At 40.9% G+C, this 23,859-nt stretch overlaps 1 protein-coding gene across 5 annotated transcripts; it reads left to right on the forward strand.

Moving 5' to 3' along the window:
- Positions 1-4,310: 4,310 nt before the first annotated feature.
- Positions 4,311-20,207, forward strand: ZNF330 (zinc finger protein 330). 5 transcript variants are annotated; one of them, XM_069779672.1, is made up of 11 exons: positions 4,311-4,533; positions 6,311-6,560; positions 9,717-9,846; positions 10,121-10,140; positions 10,259-10,329; positions 12,538-12,617; positions 13,954-14,080; positions 14,840-14,944; positions 17,518-17,564; positions 18,685-18,802; positions 19,475-20,207. In XM_069779672.1, exons 3-11 carry the CDS (start codon positions 9,727-9,729, stop codon positions 19,750-19,752), a joined length of 966 nt encoding a protein of 321 aa, XP_069635773.1. In that variant the 5' UTR covers positions 4,311-4,533; positions 6,311-6,560; positions 9,717-9,726; the 3' UTR covers positions 19,753-20,207. The 5 variants fall into 5 exon arrangements, with proteins under 5 accessions (XP_069635773.1, XP_069635763.1, XP_069635788.1 ...); XM_069779662.1 differs by having other exon boundaries at positions 6,311-6,529; XM_069779687.1 differs by having other exon boundaries at positions 4,311-4,497; positions 6,311-6,529.
- The last annotated feature ends 3,652 nt before the right edge of the window (positions 20,208-23,859 follow it).

Below are 23,859 nucleotides of genomic sequence, written 5' to 3' on the forward strand. Positions count from 1 at the left end.
ATTTGAACATACCAATTCAGTAGACATCAGTAAAGATTTTTGCCTCAAGTTCTTTTTGTTTCCCTTTTTAAGTAGTTAAATCAGCAAGGATAAATGTCTACAGACAAAATTATCTTACATCAAACAAATATTGACATGACTTTTAAGGTCAGTTGCTGCAAGGCCAGGATTTAAAAACAAATTAAATTTGATGTATGCTGTTTCAAAGGTCAGTTAGAAAGGTATATGCTGCACCCACTTTACAATGCAACCCACAGGGAGGCAAACATATTGAATGCTGCAAGGAGACATTGCAATAATGAAGATAATTATGGTAATAGGTAGGTAGGTAATAGGGGCTTAATTAGATCAGAACAAGCATGTTATTTAGAGAAAAAGAAATTGCAGTGTATTAAATTAAAAGTAAATTACAACAACTCGGGTCAGTATTTATTTCAGTTTGATAGTTAACACACTTTATTGTATCTTTAAAGAGACTGAGATGCTCCAGCAAAAGGCAGCAAAAATGTTTCATTGTCATCCAGCACAGTCCAGTGTCACTGTGTATGAAGGTCCTATCTGTCCCAGAATATTGCCATTCTGACAGAGGCTGTGCACACACTTAATTTCCTGGTTTTCCTTTCTGATCTCAGTAATTTTCAATAGTAAAAGTGAGATGGCAGGAATCCTTTGTTATTACTTGAGTAGCTTAAGGAATAAATAAGTGTCCATCCATGAAACGTGTCCTCACTGGAAAGGAAGAATTTCCGTGAGATGAGCAGATGAAGAAGTGAGCAGGGCAATTCTGAAGATGGTTAGTGTCCACATGAGCTGGTACTCTGCTGCAGTGGTACTACTCAGCTTTGTCACTGCAAAAAGCAACCCCGACCTTCCCTCAGACAACTGTTCCCAACACTTCTTTTCGCTGGATTATTCCCACTTAAAATGTTTGTGAATTTACTGCCATAAAAATGTGTATCTGACCAGCAGCCAGTATATAATCCACAGTGCTACTGCTCTGCCCTGCCACATGACTCCAAAACGTGAACAAAAAAGGCACTGAGGTGGAAATAGAGTGCCCAAAATGTTCTTGCTCTGTACCCTGGACAGTAATTTATTTTGGAGGGATTCTGATTTATTAGCATCCTGTGGCCCTTTGCATAGGTGAAACTAACTTTATGAGATGCATGGCAGTGTAGCAGAGTAAAACAGGAGTGAAAAACAATGTATGCTGCAGGGCATGCCTTTAATGTGTAAATACCAACCAAGACGGCTATGCTGTCACTGCATCATTTAGTTTACAAAAGTGACTTTCACTGCCAGTTCTCTCTTGTGTACAGCTTTTACTCAGCAGGTAGCACAGCTTAGGGTTAAGACAGTCACCAATATTTGTGCTGTCATGCAAACTCTTGACTAGACAAATAACTCTGTCAAGCAATGTAGGGAGACCCTCACAGAGTCTTGTCCTGTTTTCTCAGCTAGACAGACAGTGGCCATTAAGCAAAAACATGACAGTTCCGATTCTCTGTAAAGTAATATGGAATGATGATAGTTCAGAGACACACACGCACACACTGTCCTTCCATGGCTTCTCTTTCAAAGGTTACTGAAAACGCCTTTAACAATGAGGGTGACTCTCACTACTTTCGGCATGTATCTTCGAAACAACAATAGTCTGCAATAGTTCCCCAGAGAGTAGTCCAGTATTGCTAATGGAAATTCTGCAAGCTCTAAATTGGCTATTCTTATCTAATTTTTTTTTTTAATTCACTTGTATTACAGCCCTAGGCCACTTTACGGGTTCTGAAAAGAAGGTATTTTACTGTTCATGAGTGACGTGACTAACTCCTGCCATCTAGAGGTGGTTTCTGGAACATAATCGAGGCAGATAGAGTTTCACAGGATAAAATAAAATAACTGCTTAAAAACCATTTAAGTGAGACTAAGATAAAAATCTTAGTGTCTGCCTGTCTCCTTGGGACTTTTCTAGATTTTTCCCTCTTTTTCACTCATGTGTTTGTTCATGTAAAAATGCACATTCAAATGAGAGGATAAGCGTCACATCTGTGGATGTATGAGAGTTCTTTCTTCAACGGCTCCATTCATTCATTAAAGTAAATTAGCCGACTAGGATAATTATTCTAAAATAGATTAAAACTTTCTGTTAGTATTTTTTTCCCAATGTTGTATCATTTATTCTCATTGTGTTCTTGCGTTCATGGCTGCCTAAACCAGACTAGAATGGTCACAACCAGAATAAAAGAATATTACTGATTAATGGCATTCATTAAGAAAAGTGAGAATGACACAAAAAAGCTCTAAGGTCTCACAAAAGATTATATTTTCTACGTAGGTTGTTGGTTAAATAGCATGTAGCCATGGCTACTGACAACAGTTTAAAATGACTTTTCTACACGCTTTTTTACAAAGGAGAAATGTCCAGTTAAGTGATCGTCATGAATTTTTGTCTTAAACAATAATGCTGTTTTCTGTGCATCCCACTAACTGGGTGTGAAGATTTCATCTTGAAGAAAAAGCATGACAAGCAAACAGTTCATTGTGGGAGACAGAACCCTGGCCTCACAAAAGTTAGAAAGAGTCTTCCTGGAAAGGCAATGGTGGCCAGCAAATACCTGCCTCTCTCATTAAGCCAAAATCACATTCCATAACTAGCAGCCAGCTTTCAGTAAGAAGTGCATTACCAAGTACAACATGAAGCAACACAACTGCCCCACCTGACTGACTGGATGATCAAAGCACACAAGAAATAAAACAGTGCCCTAGGACTTATATGAAATATGTATCAAACCCTTCCTAGGCAAAAGACTATGAAATACACTGGAATGTAACTGCTCCACGATCCTTGCACTCATGTTCATTTAAACATCCATATGATACATCATCTAATGAATTTTCACAAAGGGTTTTCTAGGCAATATGCACAGAGCAATAAATATACCTGTAGGAAGAACTTTTGATGTTAAAATAAATCAAAGACATCCTTACATTTCTACTTGTGTTATATGCCATTTATGAAGAGTTAAGCAAGGGCTCATTGTACATACAAAGAAGAGGGAGAAGCAAGTCCATACAGCCGTCTTCACTGCATACTTCGTACCCCTTCACACCTCATGTAGTATCTTTCATGCATGCCAAAACCAAACTCCAGAGCTCACAGCTCTTGCAGAACTCAAGCAAGCACCACTAGATTACAGACTTCTAGGTGGCTGAGTTGGGAAATGAGCAGAAATTGCTGAGAAACAGACGGAGCCCTCCTTCCGAAAGGCAAATTAATCTGTGACAAAGCATGACTTGCATAACCTTGGGAGCCAGAGCCGTGTACAGGTTCTTTTTATGGTACAGGTATTATTTCCCTTTTTAAACTACGTTGTATTCCTACCATTAAGATTAAACAATACTTTATTCTGAAAGCAGATGGAGCCACTGATGAAAGATTTCAGAGATAACTTTTCAGGTGCCAACCCTAATCAATTACAGTCACAACTAATTGTTACTATGCCCTAGCGCTCTGTCAAGTGAAAGTTGTGGGGCAATCGCCAGGAAAGCAAACAAAATTTGAGGATGGAACACCCACTAAACAGTCACATTCATGCAAACGGTTTACAAACCCTTTTTCAACGATTTCCCAACCACAGTGAAACTGACAGCGTATCTTAAGTGAGGAGAAAGATTATGGTAATTAGGACCCCCAAAATAACACCAAAAGAGGTTTTTTTTATTATTATTTTTCTTCAGGACACAGATATTCCTGTGGAGATAACAGTTTTAGCGTTTTTCTTTTTTTTTTTAACCCAAGAAGATGCAATTGCACACAAACGCAGTTTGCATTGTAACACCGAGTGCTTAGTAGTACACAAGATGCAGGCGCTAACTGCTCCCGCCTAAGAGTGATGTCTTTGGTATCCGTGCATTTACCATTTTTTTATGAGGTCTCCTTCCAAAACTCTGGCAACACCTTCCCCTGTGGTGTGGAAATCCCGCCCTTCCTTGGTTCCCAACCATCCGAGGTCCAACGCGCGGACACAGCGATTCCGTGAGGAGAAAGGGCGGACTCGCCATCCTGACACTTGTTTCTCCCCCCAACTCCAGTCAGACAGAACCCCGGGCCTTCCCGGCTCCCTGAGCCCCCAGCTCTGCTTACTTCCAGCTTGTGCCCCTTCGGCCTCACCTGCCCAGCACTGCACCGTGACGGGAAGGACGGGAGAGGGCGGGCGGCTGCCCGCCGGGTACCGGGGGGCCTGAGGGGACCGGCCGCCCTCGGAACCTTCCCGCCTGGCCGCGCGGGGCCGGGCGGGCAGCGCACCGCGCCGTGCCGCTTCCGGCTTCCGCACGGCCGCCAGGTGGGCGAGGGGGGCGGCGGACGGCGGTCCCGGCGGTGGTGGTGGTCGCGGTCCCGGTCCTGCCCCCCCCCGCGCCGCTTCCCCGTTTGAGCAAGCGAAGCGGTCGCTGGCTTCCCGCGGCATAAAGTGCCGAGAACTACAGAGCGCGGCGATCCAGGTTGGAAACGTGTCACGACACGGTTTGGGGGCCTAGGTAAAAAAAAAAAAAAAACAAAAAACCAAACAAACAAAAACCAAACTAAAAATAAGGTAAAATACTGAATACGTGCGCTTTCCGAAAAGCTAGCCTGCTGTTGGCGTTCCGCCTAACAGCCTCAAATCGGGTCGTGAGGGCGCGTCGGCCTCACGCTCGGCAGCCGTTACTGGGGGGGGGGGAATCAGCCGTTACCGGGGGGGATCAGCCGTTACCGGGGGTGTCAACCGTTACCGGGGGGGAATCAGCCGTTACCGGGGGGGAATCAGCCGTTACCGGGGCGGATCAGCCGTTACCGGGGGGGTCAACCGTTACCGGGGGGGATCAGCCGTTACCCGGGGGGGGCGTTGCCCAGCCGGCGATCCCACCGGGAGCGAGGTGCGTTTCTAGAGGAGGGGATCGGGCAGAGAGGAAAGCTCCTCAGGCGTGGGCCCTCACGGCAGCACAGCAGCCCCCCAGGCGCTGAGGTGGCAGAGTGCTGTCGGTCACCGTGTTGCTAAAAAGTGGGGTAAGTCGTTGAAATGGCAGTGCCTTGGAAATGATTGCGTTGTTAGAAGGAATCACGGACTGGAACGGCATAAGTACGACATACTGCTAATGAGATTTGGTTGGTTTTGGGTTTTTTAATAGTGTAGTCTCGTATAACGCTTGCAAAGTGGTAAAACGGATTTTGTTGAATTCTGAATGGCATCAGATGTGACCCAGGAAATTTACCGTGATTCCTCTTTTGATGAATATGCATAAGGTAGAAGCTATTTGATGGTCAAATAGAAGAAGTCTTGAAATATGGAAAGCCTCTTTTGGGTCTTAGTATTTGCGTGGCATGACAAGAGTAACCCGACGGTTCCCCTGCCCCCCAAATGAATAGCTTCTTACAGCTGTTCGTTATATTTGTGACAGCAGGGTGGTTAGCGTATCACATAAGACAAGATAATATGACGCAAGGGAATGTCGTGCTTAACACAGAAGATCCGGAAATCTGCTGGTGCAATCTGCTTTCCTGTCTGCTGCAAACTTAGTGTGTGTCTTTGGGACCTGATCAAGGACAATCTTCAAGAGGGAGAAAAGACAGCATAGGAGTGGTACGACCTCAACAGAACTTAGATGCCAGACACTTTTTATGTATTTTACATAGCGCAACCATCGGTTAAAATACACAAGCAGCTTTGGAGCTGTGGTGGGAACTCTGCTGTCTTTGCCTGTGTTTACCTTACCAAATACTGCAGCACCTGAGGAACAGCAGGTGAAACTTTTACAGAATGAAACATGCGGTGCTGGGGACCCAGTACTCACACAACATATTTTAGGGCTTTTCCTTTGAACTACTGCTCGCTTCATACACAGCCTCCCGATATCTGAACTCTGTGCTTTCTGTGCCACAGCATCAGCCATTAAGCTGGAAAGTCACGCTCGCTCCTGCTGCTGCTCCAACCCAATCAGTCTGGAGCATTTTGCTCCCGAGTAGAAAACTTCAAATGAAGAAAAACCCCATATGCAGAACTGCTCCCAGTTCGGGAGCTCGGACACTCTGTAGGGCAGCACGGTCATACCTCCTGGGGCTGAGGAGGGAACCAGGCATGGCCCTACTGTGTCCTGGGCAAGTTCTCTTACAACAGCATCGTAGATGAAAAGGAGGGTGCTAGCATGGCTGTAAGTCTCTGCCTTCAGCAAAAAGACTCTGTTTAAGCAAAAGATTGACGCTGTCTTTCTGGCAGGTAGATCTTAAGTGAGTAGCTCACTGTAGGCATTTTCTTGATAACTCGACCTCTTGTTTTAGGTCCTCCAGAGGCACTTTTCTGTCCCATGCACCATCCAGGAGAGCTGGACTGCAGACAGATTCCACTGGGTCTTTGCTGTCTGAGCATTTGGTAACAGTGTTATGGTGCCTAAACACATTTTTGGGTCTTCATCAACCTCGGATTACAGAAGCGTTGCCAAAAGTGGAGGTGGAACACACTGCAGAGGCATTTTAAATACTGATTAGTGCTTTTAAAAGGTGCGATACTCTGATTTGAAAGGAATTGCAGGTAAACAAAGTTTTTGCTATCATAATTTCTGGCATCATAACACTATTAAGCTCTAGACAGAAAATTTAAAGATGGTAAGTTCCCTAAAAATTTAGAACTCAGGGCAAAGATGACAAACATCTTAAGTGGAAGCTCAGAGGGAAAGAGTGATAGAATACTGATCTGTAAGATGTTGTTACTTGTTGGGTGGTGTCTGAAAGCCTGGATTGACTTGATAGCTTTGTTAAAATGACCTGACATTGCAGTTTTGTTGTTATTTAGTTTAGTGCAACTTTCTAAAAACTACCATCTTAAAGATTTCTCATAATCTGTGTCCTCAGTAGTCATTGAGACAGTGTTTTTGATGAAAGCAGTTTGTCATTTTCGTGCTTTTGATTATGAGGTAACGTGAAGAAGTCAAGGTATAAATACTAACCATTAGATTCTGTTGTTAAATCAGCATTTAAGCAGTTTGAAAATTAGCGCGCAACCTCATATTGGACTCCCAGTGTCAGAAATGTCATGCTTTAGAATAATGACAGTTGCCAGCAGGCAGCTCAGCAATACGATTTTGACTACAAAATATGACACTAATACAATTTAAACATGGTGCAAAATGCTACAGGGTGAGAAAACTGATTTATGTGTGCTATCAAAAACAGATTTTAGTATTTGGTCAGGACAATATATTTCTTTGTTCGGGAAAGTTAGAATTGTTGGGTTTATTTTATAAGACCTTTTGAACGAAGACACTAATTTTTCTTCCAAGTTTAAGCTGCTACAATTCACTGCCTGCCGATGCTGCAGCTCTCCTTACAGATGCCAGCATGCATGTCTACATGTCTGCTTGGAGTTAGGGATGAGGCTGGGGAGAGCAGGTACCTCCCATTTCCTCAGTGGCCCTGGTAGCCACCGACAGACCTACTGGAATCAGCGGAACCTTGCCTGGTGTGCTGGTTTGGGCTGGGGTAGAGTTACTTTTCTTCACAGTAGCTAGTATGGGGCCGTGTTTTGGATTTGTGCTGGAAACAGTGTTGATAACACAGGGATGTTTTAGTTACTGCTGAGCAGTGCTCACACAGAGCCAAGGGCTTTTCTGCTCCTCACCCCACCCCACCAGCGAACAGGCTGGGGGGGCACAAGGAGTGGGGAAGGGACACAGCCGGGACAGCTGACCCCAACTGGGCAAAGGGATATTCCAGGCCATATGACGTCATGCTCAGCATATAAACTGGGGGAAGAAGAAGGAGGTGGGGGGACGTTTGGAGTGATGAAATTTGTCTTCCCAAGTAACCGTTAGGCGTGATGGACCCTGCTTTCCTGGAGATGGCTGAACACCTGCCTGCCGATGGGAAGTGGTGAATGAATTCCTTGTTGTGCTTTGCTTGCGTGTGTGGCTTTTGCTTTACCTATTAAGCTGTCTTTATCTCAGCCCATGAGTTTTCTCACTTTTACTTTTCCCATTCTCTCTCCCATCCCACTGGGGAGGAGTGAGTGAGTGGCTTTGTGGGGCTTGGTTGCTAGCTGGGGTTAAACCACAACACCTGGGCAGAGCTGTTCCATCATGTGGGCCAGTTTCTGCCAACCCCCAAAGTCTGTAGCAATTTTCTTCAAATTCCATAAGTAGAGATTGAGATTTTAAGATGACACTTGTGTCTCAGTTATCAATTGTTTGAAAGTATATTTCTGCAGTTACAGAAATCAGAGGCAGAGCAAGGAGCACTCTTAGGTGTACTTGTAGCTAAAAGAACTGTGGGGAGTTGTACAGTGCAAAATATGTTGGGGCAACTTCCTAGAGAAGCCAGTTTTTCAAAACAGAAGCCCTGTTGTGAGGTACCAAAATAAGAGCTAAACACTTCCAAAAATTCAGCCATCTTGTTGTCTGCAAGGAAGTATGGTTTGGCAGCTACAGCATGAAGCAGTGTGTCCACCTGGGCCATGGAGTTGGAAGTGTTTTTTTTAGAACTATGTTTAATAATGCAATTTTTTATGTCAGTGGAGAGGTCCTTGCTTCTTCTTTAGCTGCTTTCTTATTCCCATGGTTGCTAAGCAAATATCCCTGCTGTCCCTTTCACTGTCATCCCCTATCAAATTGTGCTAATCTGGGCCTTGGGTGTGCTTGTTGGTTTGGGTGTTTTGGTTTTGTTTTTAACCTGTATCTGATTTAGAATGTGACACCAAGAACAGTTACAGGAGCAGAAATGAGGGGATGATAACATGGAGCATAAGGAAGGGTGTCTATCTTAAGTGCCTGTGTTGATGAGAGAAATTCTAACGTCAGACCACGCCTTTAATCTCTCAGTTGCCCATTTCATGAAGTCAGGATAATACTTGCCTAATGTATTATAAACACAGAGTAAACTAAGCATATGTGAGTACCGCACAGTTCATTGTGGACGTGACGAAAGCAGTGGTCTGGTTGATTGCCTGATGGTCTCACCACTGTATTGCATTGGTTCCCTCCTAGAATGTTAAAATAGACACATGCGTTGAACCAGATGGAATTAAATTAGCGTAAACCCTTCTTGGGAAACAGTGGTGTCTTCAAAGCAATGCATGCTCGTCTCTTCCATTATTGCTAATGTGCTAGAATGATAAGTAAGCAGTACAAACATTCCTTTGTCATAGCTATTAAATCTATATAACGACACTTTGTTTTCTAAGCTTTCATGGAGTGTGAAATTTGCATTTTTGCAGTATACCATGATTCGCTTACCTGAAAAACGCTTTTTAACTGATTGAAGTAGTTAATGAGCATGGGAAGAGAGAGAAGCAAAAGAGAAAATGAGCTGAATATTGCCCTTGTTAAATAGACAAGGCAAACCAAAACCAGAGGCCCATCACAAACCTACAAAACAGTGGGGTTGGGTTTTTTAAGGCAAAACACTTAAGATAAAAGTTAAGATAAAGATAGTTAAGCGCAAAATTTAAGACAGCAAAGTCCTTTCCAGATCACAAGATTCTTCATGGTTCATCACATGACTCTTCCTAAGGGACTGGTCCCTTATTCTACATTTGAAAAGAAACTTTCAGGAAAGGAAGTTAGTGGAAATGAAGCACATTTAACATGGAAACTCCAAGATCCAGTTTTAGTGCTGGATGTGTCATGTGTATCCATGTATTTACATACATAGTTTTGTGTGCATTCATTACATAACATTTTTTTCCCTCCCACAGATAGTGAAAAATGCCTAAAAAGAAGACTGGTGCTCGTAAGAAAGCTGAGAACCGTCGTGAACGTGAAAAGCAGATAAGGGCTTCAAGAGGCAACATAGATTTAGCCAAACATCCTTGTAATGCTTCAATGGTAAAATAATCTGAAGTATTTTATACTACAATACTTGATTTTGAATTATGTAAAACCAGTGGTAATACATTGACTGTATTTAATGCCACTGGAATGTCATTCTTCCTACCATCCTTCCTTTATATTAAGTTAGATTTTCATCAGAGGTATAATGCTTGAATAAAAAGTTTGATTCCTAATCAGAACCTAATTCAGAGTCCCTGTGGGGTCTGTAAATTTTGTATATTTTACCTGGAATAAAAATAATTACTGGTATTTTATTTCTTCTCTTTAGGAATGTGATAAGTGCCAAAGGTAAGTATTTTTCACCTTCTAAAACCAGTAGTTTAATATTAATTGGTTTCAAACATTTTACAGGTTTTTTTTAATGCTTGCTTTCTGTTTGGTTTTTTTTTTCTCTCCATGTGCCTAGACGACAGAAGAATAGAGCTTTTTGCTACTTCTGTAACTCTGTTCAGAAATTACCCATTTGTGCACAATGTGGTAAGTAGAAATAATGAACAAAAACATGCTATTCTCAGTTCCATTTGTGGTGTTAAACTCTCAGCAGTTAGAGTACCTTTGTCTTAAAGTACCTTTGTGATTTTTGGAGCACGTTCTTTTAAATCTGTGATGAATATCCTCCCTGAGAAGAGATCTTACTTGATTATGCACTAATGCGTATACCTCTGACCAGCAGAGGTTTCCAAGTCTGGGTCATGGCCTTGTCTTCAGTATTTGGTCTTCAGAAGAACTTGTCTCACTGCCTTTTAGGATTGAGAACACCTGACTATTTCCCTAGATTGAACGTGTGGAGTATTGTTTCATAACAGCAGCAAAGTTAAAAATGCTCTGACTGCCAGCAAGGCGCCAATAAATACTGATTTTTAGGGGTGATGTAATTTCTGATCAGTTTAATATCAATTAAAGCAACAGTACATTACTCACCTTGCATGGTTTTGTAATGTAATATGCTGCTCATATTATTTATATCTGCTAGAGGGCTGATGCTTTGAAATCAGAAGAGAAGGACTCTTAGTGACAGAACTCTGCTCTGAATCAGGCTCAAATGCCCCCCCCCCCCTTTTTTTTTTAAACAGCTGCTTGCTTGCAGGGGGTGTTGATAATTGTTTCATATTTTGAGGTGAATTTTGTTGTTTTACTGTTTCAACACATCCTTGCAGATTTTCAGTTTTTCATTAAGCAATTTGGCTGTTTTGTAGTTTGACTCCCAGAGCTGCTGACATCTGTAGCTTCCAGTGCCTTTGTTGGGACCTGCAGATACTGAACATTTCTGGAAGCCAGGCTGTTAGTGTGCAATTTCAGTGTGTCAGCCTTCATAAGTCTTCTATCATCATGCAGTGAAGTACTGAAAACATGTTGTCTATCTTATAGTATATTACACATCTGAAGCTGACTCCTGTGTGTTGAATTTATCTTAATCTGCAGTACATTTCTGGAGGAAAAGCATTTCTAATAACAACCACAAAATCATATTGAGTCCCAAGGTTTTCCAAGACAAAGACCATTAGAGCTATTTGGTGCTTAATCAAGCATTGGGGACAGCCCCTGTAAACCAACAGCGTCTTTCTTAGAGAAGTCCCTGAGGGATGTGAGCAAGGTAGCTGTATTGCAGTTCTCCAGACCCAGTAATACCCCCACCACCTCTCATTGCCCAGCTCAGCCCACCACTGGTCCTTCCTCACCCTCCAAGTGCCATTAGGTGTCTGAGGTGTGATTTAATACAAAACTCTGCTGATACTGCATACTGGGATTTAATTACATTTTCAGAGTAGAATTTGGTTTTGTCAGCTCTTGAATGGGTTTGCAGGGAGCACCCTTTTGTTGGTTTCTCTAAGCAGGCAATAATGGAGACACCAAAGGGGTCTGTGGCAGGACAGCTTAAATCAGTGATAAAACTCCATTGCAGTAGCCTGGACTAACTACAATATTTTTTCTTTTTGCTTGTATAACTGCATACAGAGTGTGGATCTTTCTGGTAGAGCTATTTATGTCAGAGGCAAGGAGTAGGAGAAAGTTGTCACCCTAACTGCTTGCTTATGTCAGAATGACTTTTAAGTGCAGACTGTAGCTTTTTCTCCCACCCATCCCCTGCATTTAAAGGGAATTATTTTGTCTAGGAAGTAATCTCTTACATGGTTTTTAAAAAAAAAAAAACCCAAACCCCCAACAATCGCCAAAAACCCCAAGTATCCAAATACCTGCAAGTAATTAAATCATCAGGTGCACAAGTTTTTTTGTTTGTTTGTGGTTTTTTTTTCATGGGACCTCAGCTTTACACAAAGCAAATGCTGCTTTTATGGTGGGACAGAACTAGCAGCAGTTTTAAATGCAACTTTTTAAGATGTCATTGCTTGACTTTCACCTTAATTTTGTTCTTTTGTTTGTTTTCACATTTGAAATTCTTGCCAATGCCTCAAACTGTAGAGCAAGACAACACATTGCCTTGTTATCTTAGTACTGGGGCAAAAGATTTTGGCTGAAAGCAGACAATAATCAATTTGATCTAAGGGAGATGTGAGGGTGGGTTGCAGGTTACAGACATTTGCTTACATTGTTTTTACCTGGATTTACAATTAAGCACAGGAGCTTGGTTGAAGTACTGCTCTTATATGAACATTCATTCTAATTTTTTCTTACTTTCATATAGTTTTCTTCTGGTTGCTTGCCTTTTTTTTTTTTTTTAAACAGGAAAAACCAAATGCATGATGAAGTCTTCAGACTGTGTTATAAAACATGCTGGTGTGTACAGCACTGGACTAGCAATGGTGGTATGTATATAAAATTACAGCCTTTTTTGCACTATGAGGTTATTCTATGCAAATCTTTCTGAAAAAAGATAAAATGGATTTATGGAATGATAGTATGTACCATGCCAAGTTGTTTTTTTCTTTTTCTCATCTTACCATCACAAACTGATTTTTCCCTTATACTGGCAACCCAAATTTTGCATTTTTAGATTCAGCTCCTGCAAACTCTGACACATGTCCTGGATGCTAACAGATCCGTGCTGGTGGCAGGCCCTAAGCACATGCATTAACAGCACTGGAAATTACATGCCCCCATAGCCGGTTCCTAGTCTTCATTAAAATCTAGGATCATTCTGTAGAAACCGGTGGACTTCTGTTGCCGTCTTCTCAGTATTGCGGAGACCATCAGTATCACAGAGACAAATCTGTTCCATGACATTAGGGGGAGTTTTGTTTTTTTTTAAAAAAAAAAAAAGTAATTTGGGCTCTTAGCAGAGATAGTCATAGCTTCTGGCCTTTGAATTCTTGTTCTTAGGAGGACAAGTTAGTTACTCCATTCTGGAAAGGAAGGTATGAGATGAGTCTCTGGATTAAATGCTGGATGGACTAAACCTCTGTCCTGGTTCTGCCTCCAGTTGGCAGTCAGCTATTCTCAGTAACACGGCTGGCCTTTCTAGTCTGAAGTTCCTAAACTCATTCCATGTGTTCACTAATGCAGTATTTTCATCAACAGTTAATTCAGATCCATCATTGTTTTCTTAGTTTTGTGTGCATGTAATGCATGTAGTAGTTTGTCACGTATGGGCTGAGGAGGCTTCTTAAATGCTACAATTAAAGGATAGTTTATATGTAGATCTTGCAATTTAATCAAAAGGAAAGGTAGAGTGTCTAATTTATTTCTAATTAGTTATTTGATCTTTGCTCTCTACAGAGCTTGTGTTCTAATACAGCATGCTTTAAAATCCAAATGACTGATTTCAGCTGTAAAAATCTAGTGGCATTTTTCAGGTCATCTTTGAAATTGCATTTTTGCCAGAACATTGTTATCATTTATGGATCTCAGGTTTCAGCTGGAAGACACAATTTTCATGCATAAGATTTAAGATAGGAAATGTAAAAAACAGCAAAGGATAAAACAAAGTTATTTTGCATTATATTTAATCCTGCAGAAGTGAATATCAAACAAGATGAACTGTGGAGCAGCTTGATAGGAATACAGATGCGGTTCATACTCGCTTGCTCAACTGAAGTGAACCCACTGAGAAAATGAATACTTGGATACATTTGGCATTATGGAATAAGAGTCTCTCTCTTGGTATTGCCGAAGTCCCAAGATGATATCTTTCTGTAATTGCAGGGTGCAATCTGTGACTTCTGTGAAGCTTGGGTGTGTCATGGGAGGAAGTGTCTCAGCACACATGCGTGTATCTGTCCTCTCGCAGATGCAGAATGTATTGAGTGCGAAAGAAGTGTCTGGGACCATGGTAGGTTGCTCACACTTAAAAGTAAGAAAATCTAAATGATACTTTTCTCCTCACATTGCTTAAGTTATTGTACCTATATTCTTAACATAGCATTTTTAATCTTCAGTGATTAGTCTTTGCAGTATGTTCATTCAAAGCAAGGCATTCTCCCTATTTTAAAAATAGACCTTATGCAGTGGGGAATGTAAACGACCTGCTCAAGAACATACAGGGCTCAACTTGGGGATGGTTATGTAATCTAAAGTATTAACTGTCTTATCAGCTGAGTGCTTCACATAATTAAGCACTGCATCACATTGTCAACACACAATTTTTCTGCCATTCCCACTCCATTCATCTATGCTAGTACAGGTATTTGGATTCCCAATTGCTTAGCAAACCATACTGATCTCCATCTGTGGAATCCTTTAAAGTGTTTATTTCAAGTGTGCATCAGAGGTGAGGGGGTGGGAAGAAAGGAGACTGGATGAGAGAGGATGTGATCCAATTTAAGAAAAATACTTAGTGCCATAGTCAAATTAAAATGAAGAAAAACACTAGACATAATACTTTCTTTATATTTATGCTGTCTTGTATTGTGGCCTATGTGGTATCTTTCATTGTAATAATGGATGGCAGCGTCTAATTTAGGACTTTGTTGAAGCGTTTGTGACAGAAGGGAGAACTGTTCTTCAGTCAAAACTACTGCCTAAATTGTTTGCAGAGCAGAATTTGATGGTATGCCCATTGCTGATTATTTTGCCTTGATAAATCTTTTAGGAGGCAGAATATTTGCCTGTTCTTTTTGCCACAATTTCCTCTGTGAAGATGATCAGTTTGAACATCAAGCCAGCTGCCAAGTTCTGGAAGCAGAGACATTTAAATGTAAGTTAGTTATTCATAGTCCTTTCCCCACAGCTAAACAGACTCTCCAATTGCTTCCTCTATGCTCCAGAATACTCCCCATCACCTTTTCCAAATAGCTTTTACTATGACTGGAGGAGGGGGCCTGTTTCCTATGTGCTTGCTTTTGATACCCAGTTATCTAGACGAGAGCTTTTGTCTCTGACCTTTCTCCATGCCAGATGTACATGGCAGTTGTTTCCCTGCCTCGATCTTACAGGCCACCCATGGGAAGTTGCCTTTGCAGGAGCCAGCAGCCTCTGAAGTTGCAGTGTTGGCAGTGGCCAGGATTGCAGCAAACCTGCTGGAACTGCTGATGCTGCTTTTTTACTCCACAAAGCTCTACAGGCAAGAAGGGGCTCTCTTCCGCTCTTGTGACTGTATGATGAGCTATTTCTAGATACCTGTTCCTCATGGAAAACAGCTGCCCTAAATATACCACATGGGTTAGTCTGGCTAAACTTTCCCAGATTGCTGTGGATGGCCTGTATTTTGGTCAAGGGTTAGCATCTGTTGATTTTGCAGAAGCAGCAAGTGCTGAGGAAGGCCATGACTCAGGAAGCAGTCATTGTCTGATTCAGTGGGACAGGGTGAGCATGGAAGGAAGTAACAAAAATAGTGTTCATCCAGTGCATGAACTCAGTGTTAGTTTCTTCACTGACCAGTGGGCTGTGGACATGCGTGTCAGTAGATGTAGTAAATGTTGATACAAATCCACTTTTACCGAGTAAAGAACAGGTAGCTGAAGACTTTATATCCTTTTGAACTTTAATTGTGTAGGCAAAACCAAAACTGGTATTTGTAAAGAGGATATGATGGCCATGCCCGACTTTGCTAGTCCACTACACATCTCTGGCTAAAACAGGGAAACTTCAACTAAAGTTAAAAAAACATCACCAAACCAAGACTATGCATGTTTAAAATAATCTTTTGTAGAAGTATTTCTTTCCTACCCACCATTAACTACTATGTGGTTTATCCCCGCCCCCCCCCCCCCCCCCGAGACAAGCGTTTGTCGCTTCCAAAACTTGTATGTGTTAATTTTGACTATTATAACATTTTCAGTCCTTATTATAGAAAATCAAGGTGCTCTTTATCATGTATAAGACTGTTTTCTTTAGAACTGACTAATTTCGTCCTAATTGATTTCTCCCAATTCAGAATATTTGTTGATTTTAATGTTATAGTCTGTGTCTATAGAAATTTCTTATCTCCTTTTCATGTCCCATCCTTTTCCCCAGCCAGCTATTTTCTAAGCCTTGATTAGCTTCCCTTGATTTATTCTGCCAGAATATCTTGCTGCATAGCAATACTGAAGCAGCAACAGCTGTTCCACAAGAATGTTTTTTCAGTGATTGTTGGAAGCTTTTAATTCACAGATGTGATCTCACACCCTGAATAGAGAAATTGCTTTTTGAGGGTTTTCACAGTGTTCAATGTTTTGTGGCACAGTGCAGTCTTGGTAGAGAGGCAGGATTTCTGTCAGTGTGTGGTAACAAGATTATAAAACCTGAACTTTTACAGAATACATGAACTTTAAATGCGGTCATGCAATTGTAGTCTAAATCCCATTCTAGCTGTGAAAAAGCTATTGTTACTTTCCACCACTATCTGAGAGAAGTTTTTTAAAGTGCCGATACTCCAGAAATGTTTGAATACATATGCATTAGCATTTCCAGTTCCATCTTTAAACATGTGACTGAGCACTAAATCCTGTGGCTGTCTGGCTGACGTGGAGAACTCATGATATTTATTACTTCAGATTCAAAGACTGTCACAGGGGTAAGGCAAGGTGGAAGGGAACAAGTACTTGCACAGCGACTGATAAAATACATATTACTGCTGCTTGAGGAGTAGCTATTCACTCAGCTTTGCATTGCTGCCAATTCCCATATGGTTGCCTTTACTATACTCCCTCTAGTGGAGTGAAGAAACTAATTTGAAGCTTCAAGACAAGTCACATTTTGAGCACTGATTCTTCTCTTTACAGCTCATGTGCCAGCTACAATTATTTCACACAGATTTTCATATGAAGTTGTATGCAATAAAGTACATTTGCAGAGGACATGACAGAAAATGCAGAACAAAACAACTGTTCTAGGCTTGGAAGTTCACAAGCTTCAAGTGTTCTCACATCCCATTTAAATGAGATAATGCTATTAAAGGCTGCCATGGCATTGTTTAGTGACAGTAAAATACTAGCACTTCTTTTGATATTGAGAGAAAAGGAAAAGCAAGATGATCACTTAATACCAAACTGGTTCTGAAACTTCTGTTTTTAAAAGTTTGGAAACTCAAGAAAGAATTAAACTTTTTTCCCTCTTCAACTTTTAGTGTCAAATTACATTATTGCAATGAGGCTTAGACATGAAAAAAAACCTAGTAAAATGATACTGTATGGTAAAATGAGTGATTCGTGTTGCCAAAGTGCAGTTGTGTCAGGGAATTAAAAATAAATGCCTCAATTACATTATTACATATTTTTGCAAGGTCTTAAAAACATCACAGATCTGCAGTTTCCAAGTACTGAATTTTATATTGATTTTCTCCAACAGGTGTTTCCTGTAACAGGCTTGGGCAGCATTCATGCCTGCGTTGTAAGGTAAAGACAGTTGCACGTAGCTGTGATTTTAGACTTGTTCTCCTTAGTAGCCTCCAAGGCTGGTATCAAGCCTTGTCATGTCTTCCTCTGCATTGTTAAAAATGTATTCATACTTTTTGTATTAGTTTCTGAAGCCTGGGGGCAGACTTATCGGGGACAAAAGGGCTTCTGTCTGTGCTTGCTTGTTAACCACAAGTCGATGTTGTGCATCCCCATGCCAGGTGAGGAGATCTTCACTTTGTCCAGCCCTCTGTGTTTAAATTGGGGCTGTACGATGTTTGGGCCATTTAAAAAAAAAAAATCAAACAAATCCTTGTTCTTGAACAGAATCCAAGGCTTTGGAATATGTTTTGATCCAGCATAGAACTAAGACAATTTGTTTGTTTGTTTTAAAAACAGTTAAGTGTTGATCTGACCAGAAAACACTGCAGCCTGGATCCAATAGAAATCATCTCCACAGCTAATCCAGTTTTACACATGCACAGGCTAATTTGTTGATGTCAGGCTTTTGGTTTTACACACTCAGAAGTAATTTTGTGTAAAAAGTTCCACCTGCTTCATCATCAGCATTGCCCAGATTTCTCCAGGTGCTGGTTCACTGCCTGCTCTTACTCTACTTAACCTACATATGTTTCCCTGCAGTCTCCCATGGCATCAATTTCATACTGCAAATTGTTCCTTTCTCCAGATATCTTCACTGGCACCATGGTGCTCAACATGTGAAATTTCAATCTCTAATTCTTGCCTTCAGGTCACTGCATAGTTATGTTCTGGCATACATCTCGGATTGTATTTTATTTAAGCTTGTCAACGTAAACCAAAGTTTGCCAGGCTCCTTGTGGGCAGCACTATAATCCAGTCCTTGAGTATGTTACTTTCTCTACTTGTTTATCAGCACTTTTATCCAGCTTCTTCCCCAGGAAGCCATGAAACTATGTTCAACACAGAAGTGGTTGCTCTGTGCACAGACTCCAGTTCCACTGCACATAGAGCTCATTAAATTTTAATCCCAACCAGAAAATCCTGCTGCTGTTAGACACTTTTTTTGCTTGCTTCTTGCTGAAGAGGATGCTGCTATGATTAACACATTTAGCCTTTTTATTCTCCTTTTACCCCACAGGCTTGTTTTTGTGACGATCATGTGCGAAGTAAGGTTTTCAAGCAGGAAAAAGGAAAAGAGCCTCCCTGCCCTAAATGTGGCCATGAAACTCAGCAGACAAAGGATCTGAGCATGTCAAGTAAGCCTGCTTCTCTGACTAACAAGCTATACAATACCATTGGTGACTACTTTTCTGCATAGGAACACTGAGTAAAGCCTGATTACTTTCAATTGTTTTGCAAAGCTTTGCTGCATTGGTTTTGGGAAAAAATTCATGTTTCCTAGATCTAGAATTGAGTGAGTAGTCTCTCATTCTTAATCCTTAATTGATTCCAATACAGGGAAAGCTTTTGTTTAGTTTGAGATTTTAGTTATGGAAAAATTGCAAAAAATCACCGCTTAAGTCTTTATTTCATCTACAAGAAGCTGGCTAAAGAATTTTAAAGTGCAATTTGATGACATGCATACAATCTACCTCCACCACTCTTGAATAAATCACAGTATGTATTATGTCAGCAAAGCACATCCAATTACAGGTTTTCTTGACTAGAGTACCAAAGGGTTTATCCTAAAACCGAAGTCATACTCTGGGGGCAGTTACTGTTTATACAGACTTGGCTCAAGGGGGGCAGACTATGTGTAGCAGAAAAGTTCTGTCAGTGTAAGGATAAAATCTGAAAGTCAGATTTAGAAAAAAGCTGCCTAACATTGTACACTCTTTGCTGAGTAGTGAAAAAGGATGGAAATGTCAGATGCTCTGCTCAAATCGCTGTTGAGGGGTGAGAACATGATGATTTTTCTCTGCCTGCAGCACGCTCTTTGAAGTTTGGCCGACAGACTGGAGGAGAAGATGCAGACGGAGCTTCTGGTTATGATGCTTACTGGAAGAGCCTCTCCTCCAGCAAGGCTGCAGATGCAGGTGATCGTGAGGATGAATATGATGAATATGAAGCAGAAGATGATGATGATGACGACAATGATGAGGGAGGGAAGGAATCTGATACAGAGACCGCAGATGTATTCAGCAATTTGAATTTAGGAAGGACCTATGCTAGTGGGTATGCACATTATGAGGAACCTGAAGATTAAGCTTGATACGCTGGCAAGCTAAAAAAACACTTGGAAGGAGGCAAGCAGTGCTTCACTCGAGTTGTGTACATACCAGTAGGATAGCTCTATCAGGTACTTACATATCAGAGTTAGGGAGTAAAGAGTGTGGGACTTCTGCAGTAACTCCAAGTGATTTTTTTTTTTTTTTTTTTTTTAATAAACCAATATTGAGTTTGGGACTGGGGGAGAAAACAGGAGTATTTTTATTCCATTAAGCAACCAGGGTGGATTTGTCCTTGAGTTACTGAGTATACTGGTTCAATGCCGTTTTCCCCTATCAATACAGGAACGTGGGAGGGCTGACAATTTGCTTATCAGAAATTAAGTTATTTTTTACAATAATTTTGTTAACTGATTTCATAAAATTAATGTAGTGGTGGGTTGGTGACTGGGTTTTTTTGGTCTATACAATAAAAGTCAACTGCATTCTCTAATGAATTGTCATAAATATTGATCTCCCTTGAATAGTTGGAAAGCGGGTTGTATACAAAGTGTAAATTGGCACTAAAATAACTTCCTTGTTTATGTAGGTAAGGCAGATCAATGTAGCCCTCTATGTACTTGAACATTACCTTCCCAGCATTTTTAGTATTAGATATTAATCAATACAGCTATATGCAGTCATTACAAGTGCACCCCAGATAATCAAAAATTTTATTGCAATAAAAATGTTGGTGTATCCTATCTGCCACTAAAATCTATAAGACAATTTCTCATTAGATCAAAAAGACACTAGTTTCTTCTGTGCCTAGCCTTCAACTCCCTTCCTTGCACATGATACAAAAAAAGAAAAAATTTGATAGGGTTCAAATACTGTTCTGTGCAAATGTGCTAGTACAAGGCAAGTGATCAGCACATCTGAGCTGAGGAGGTGACACTTGCAGAAGTGTTTGCAGTTATTCTGATTTGAAAGTCAACATGCTAATTACCAATCTACACATCTAAGTGATAGTATTTAGTCTCCTCCTGTAGAGCAGTGTTGCAAGGATAGCAACTTTAACAGCAGACAGATCAAGGTACAAGGGCAGCCACCTGAAGTGTTACTCCAGCTTTCTAAATGCCATGCTTAAATGCAAGAGAGCCTTTTCTTGTTAGCTGTCAACTATCTGAACCGATTATAGAATTACCTACTTTTGTGGTGCTTTCTCTACTGTTTCTTAACAGTTAAAGGTCATATGTTGGCAGAGCATACCCTATTGAGAATAATTTTTAATGATGTTAGGATTGCCAAATGAGCATTGCCTAACAAAAGATTGAGGGACCTGGCCCTGATAGTTCCCTCCTAAATGCCTCATACCGAATGAATAAAAGACATGAGCTGGAATACATCCAAGACAAAAACAAACTGACAAAGAGCATGACTTAGTTATGGCAGCTGAGGGAAGAAACTGCACTGGAGAGAGGGACATGACCTGATCAGCGCATGTCAAGTGCTTGCCTTCAGAACTGGAGCAGAAACTGTGCACTGTCTGAAAGCCAAATCCCCTTCAAAAATTGAAACTCTAGGGCCATCCAGTTTCATGTGCTAGCAAAGACCTATCCATCTTAAATTATGTACCTGATAGATGTCTTGATTAGTCTTTTGCATAACCAAACTCAAAGTGAGGGAAGTAGGATGCCTGCCAGTTCAACAGTGATTACTTATTTGTGAAATTGGCACCCGTGATAGAATTTCTGCCCGACATCATGTGGTCCAAAAACTTCCACAATTGAGTCCATCTGTGGCTGGTCAATTCCAGCGACAATGCCAGTTTTTTATCTTGGCTGGTGTTTCAAACAAAACAAATATACATCAGTACAAAGTCTTATATAGGATTAAGGAAAGTATGTGCACTTCTGCATATACATAAAATTGTAGCTGCTGGTGTGTCATTTATTAATATTATTACTTAACCACACAAAATTCCCCTTTAAGGTTCTTGGCTCTGGAATTAGGTTTTTCCCCATATGAAATCTGCTGCTGTCACTGACTGTGGCAAAGGCTGCTGATGTAACAGAATTAATCATCATAATCAGAGTAAAGAATTATTCATTTTCTCATTGAAATGTCCTTGCACTGATCTTTGCAAGATCAATCCTCCAGAGCTAATGTGTGTTTCTATGATACTGTTGTAAGAGAAGGCCACAGCAATGCCTACAACAGATGCTCAGGATACCTGCTGTAATTTAGCAAGGTCACCACTCAATGGACAGAGGCATTTATTTGCTTTTTCGTTTTATTGCTCTTCATATCACTGAAAATGCCTGTGCTATGACCCTGGCTTGAAGTAGGGCCCAGGTATTAGACCTGCGGTGACCAGCCTTCGAGGGGTCAGAACAATCAAGTTTAAGCTGCTTTAAAGTAATCCAGCGGATTCAAGCTAGAATAGACAAATATGACCGCATTTTCTACTAATGGAGTTGGTCAATTTGTGACAGGACAGGCAGGATACGATGCTACGGGTTGCACTTTGTCATCCTTCTCTGCTTATTTAGTAAAGTTAAAAGCATGTGGTCTGTTGAGGATAGGTCCTCAGTGCTTGCTTTCATAGTGTGTCATTTTGGTTGTCTTAAGGTAAATTGCAGGAACAGGATGAAACAGAATGAATGTGTATCCTAGCTTTATTGAAAAACAGGTCTGGGACAAACTTCCAATCTTGTCGGCTCTGTTCTTCTTCATTGCTATTAGTCTATTTCGAAGTGTCTTGGAGGTATGTTATTAGGGCACCTATAGGGCAGTATGCCATCTCTACACATAAAATGTATATTAGTGCTCCATTTACCTACTCTTCTGAGTTCAGCAGCTGATTTAGCTGTTGCTAAACCTGAAGGTGAGGATGCTGTGTTACTGATGACATACATTTTACAACTCACAGGATCTCAAGACACCACCACAATCCACCAAGTACTTTTGGGTGAGCGCTGAGCTGCTTCTGTCACAGAGATGATTTTTTTAAGTCGTTGGAGTCCAGGACTTAGTGCCTGGACACACAAAAACCCCCATGCATAACTCAGTGTTTTTAAGACTGCAATACTGCAGAGTGCACTTCCTGGTGAGGCAAGAGTCACATAAATAAAATCCTGAAATTGTACATGACATTGACTTTTACTGTGAAAATCCTGTCCCTGATTAAAGGAAATTCTGAGGTGAGAGAAGGATAGTTTTAACATGCAGTCAGGAATACTTGAGAGTTACATATAGCACTCCAGAAAACCAAGGTCTTGATAAAGTCTTACACTTGCTTTAGGTTTTTTTCCACCTCTGTGGTGGCCATTTAAACAACACTCAAGTAGAATTTGAATCAAAGTCACAGTAATATTTATTGTGCCTGTAGACCCTAAAAAACCAGAGCTCTAGCGGCCACTCTGTAAGCTCTTTTCTGGCAGTAGTTTGTTATGGTGACAGCACTAGCTCATTATGAATTCATTGGGTGCTTATATGGATTTAATACGTTTTCATTTATACTCAGGTGTGATTTAGACTGGGAGTCTTTTGGTCAGTCCTGTTGCAGGGTTGCTGGTTTGGTTTCCAGCAAATTAATGTGAAGATCATTGTAATGTACTGAACAGTTTCAGTTGCCAGTTGATCAAGTAGTGGCATGTGCTGTCGCAGAGAACTAGAGGACAAGCTCAGAAGTGCCTAGAGTCCTATTTGTTCAGGCAGAAAGCATATTAGCATGTCTTACATTACGTGCATCTATCCAGGTCCTGATCCTATTTCCAGAGGAACCAATGGCAAAGCTCCCATTTATCCAACTGGGAGCAATTTAATAATCTTTAGTATCTACAGTTCATCTTACAATGTCAAGAGATGTTACGGAACAAAACATGAGGATAAGCTGAAGTGAGGAAGATGGAGCAAAGCTTAACGTGAGGTTAATGTGCTACCATTTAGCATAAAAATATTTGTTCTAAATTTCAACAATTCTACTGGAAAGTGCTTTCAAGACTGAAAGAGGAAGGTGGTTAAAGCAGGAAGAGATAAAATTCTACAAAACACATTTAACAAGATGTAGCAATTTAATTACTCATCTCCTGAAAGTCTGCAGGTAGTCCATAAATATTTGCTAAAAGCTCAAGGCAATTAGGATACAGACAAATTTTATC

The sequence above is a fragment of the Haliaeetus albicilla genome, chromosome 1 (assembly GCF_947461875.1).
Source record: "Haliaeetus albicilla chromosome 1, bHalAlb1.1, whole genome shotgun sequence".
NCBI classification, from domain to species: domain Eukaryota; kingdom Metazoa; phylum Chordata; class Aves; order Accipitriformes; family Accipitridae; genus Haliaeetus; species Haliaeetus albicilla.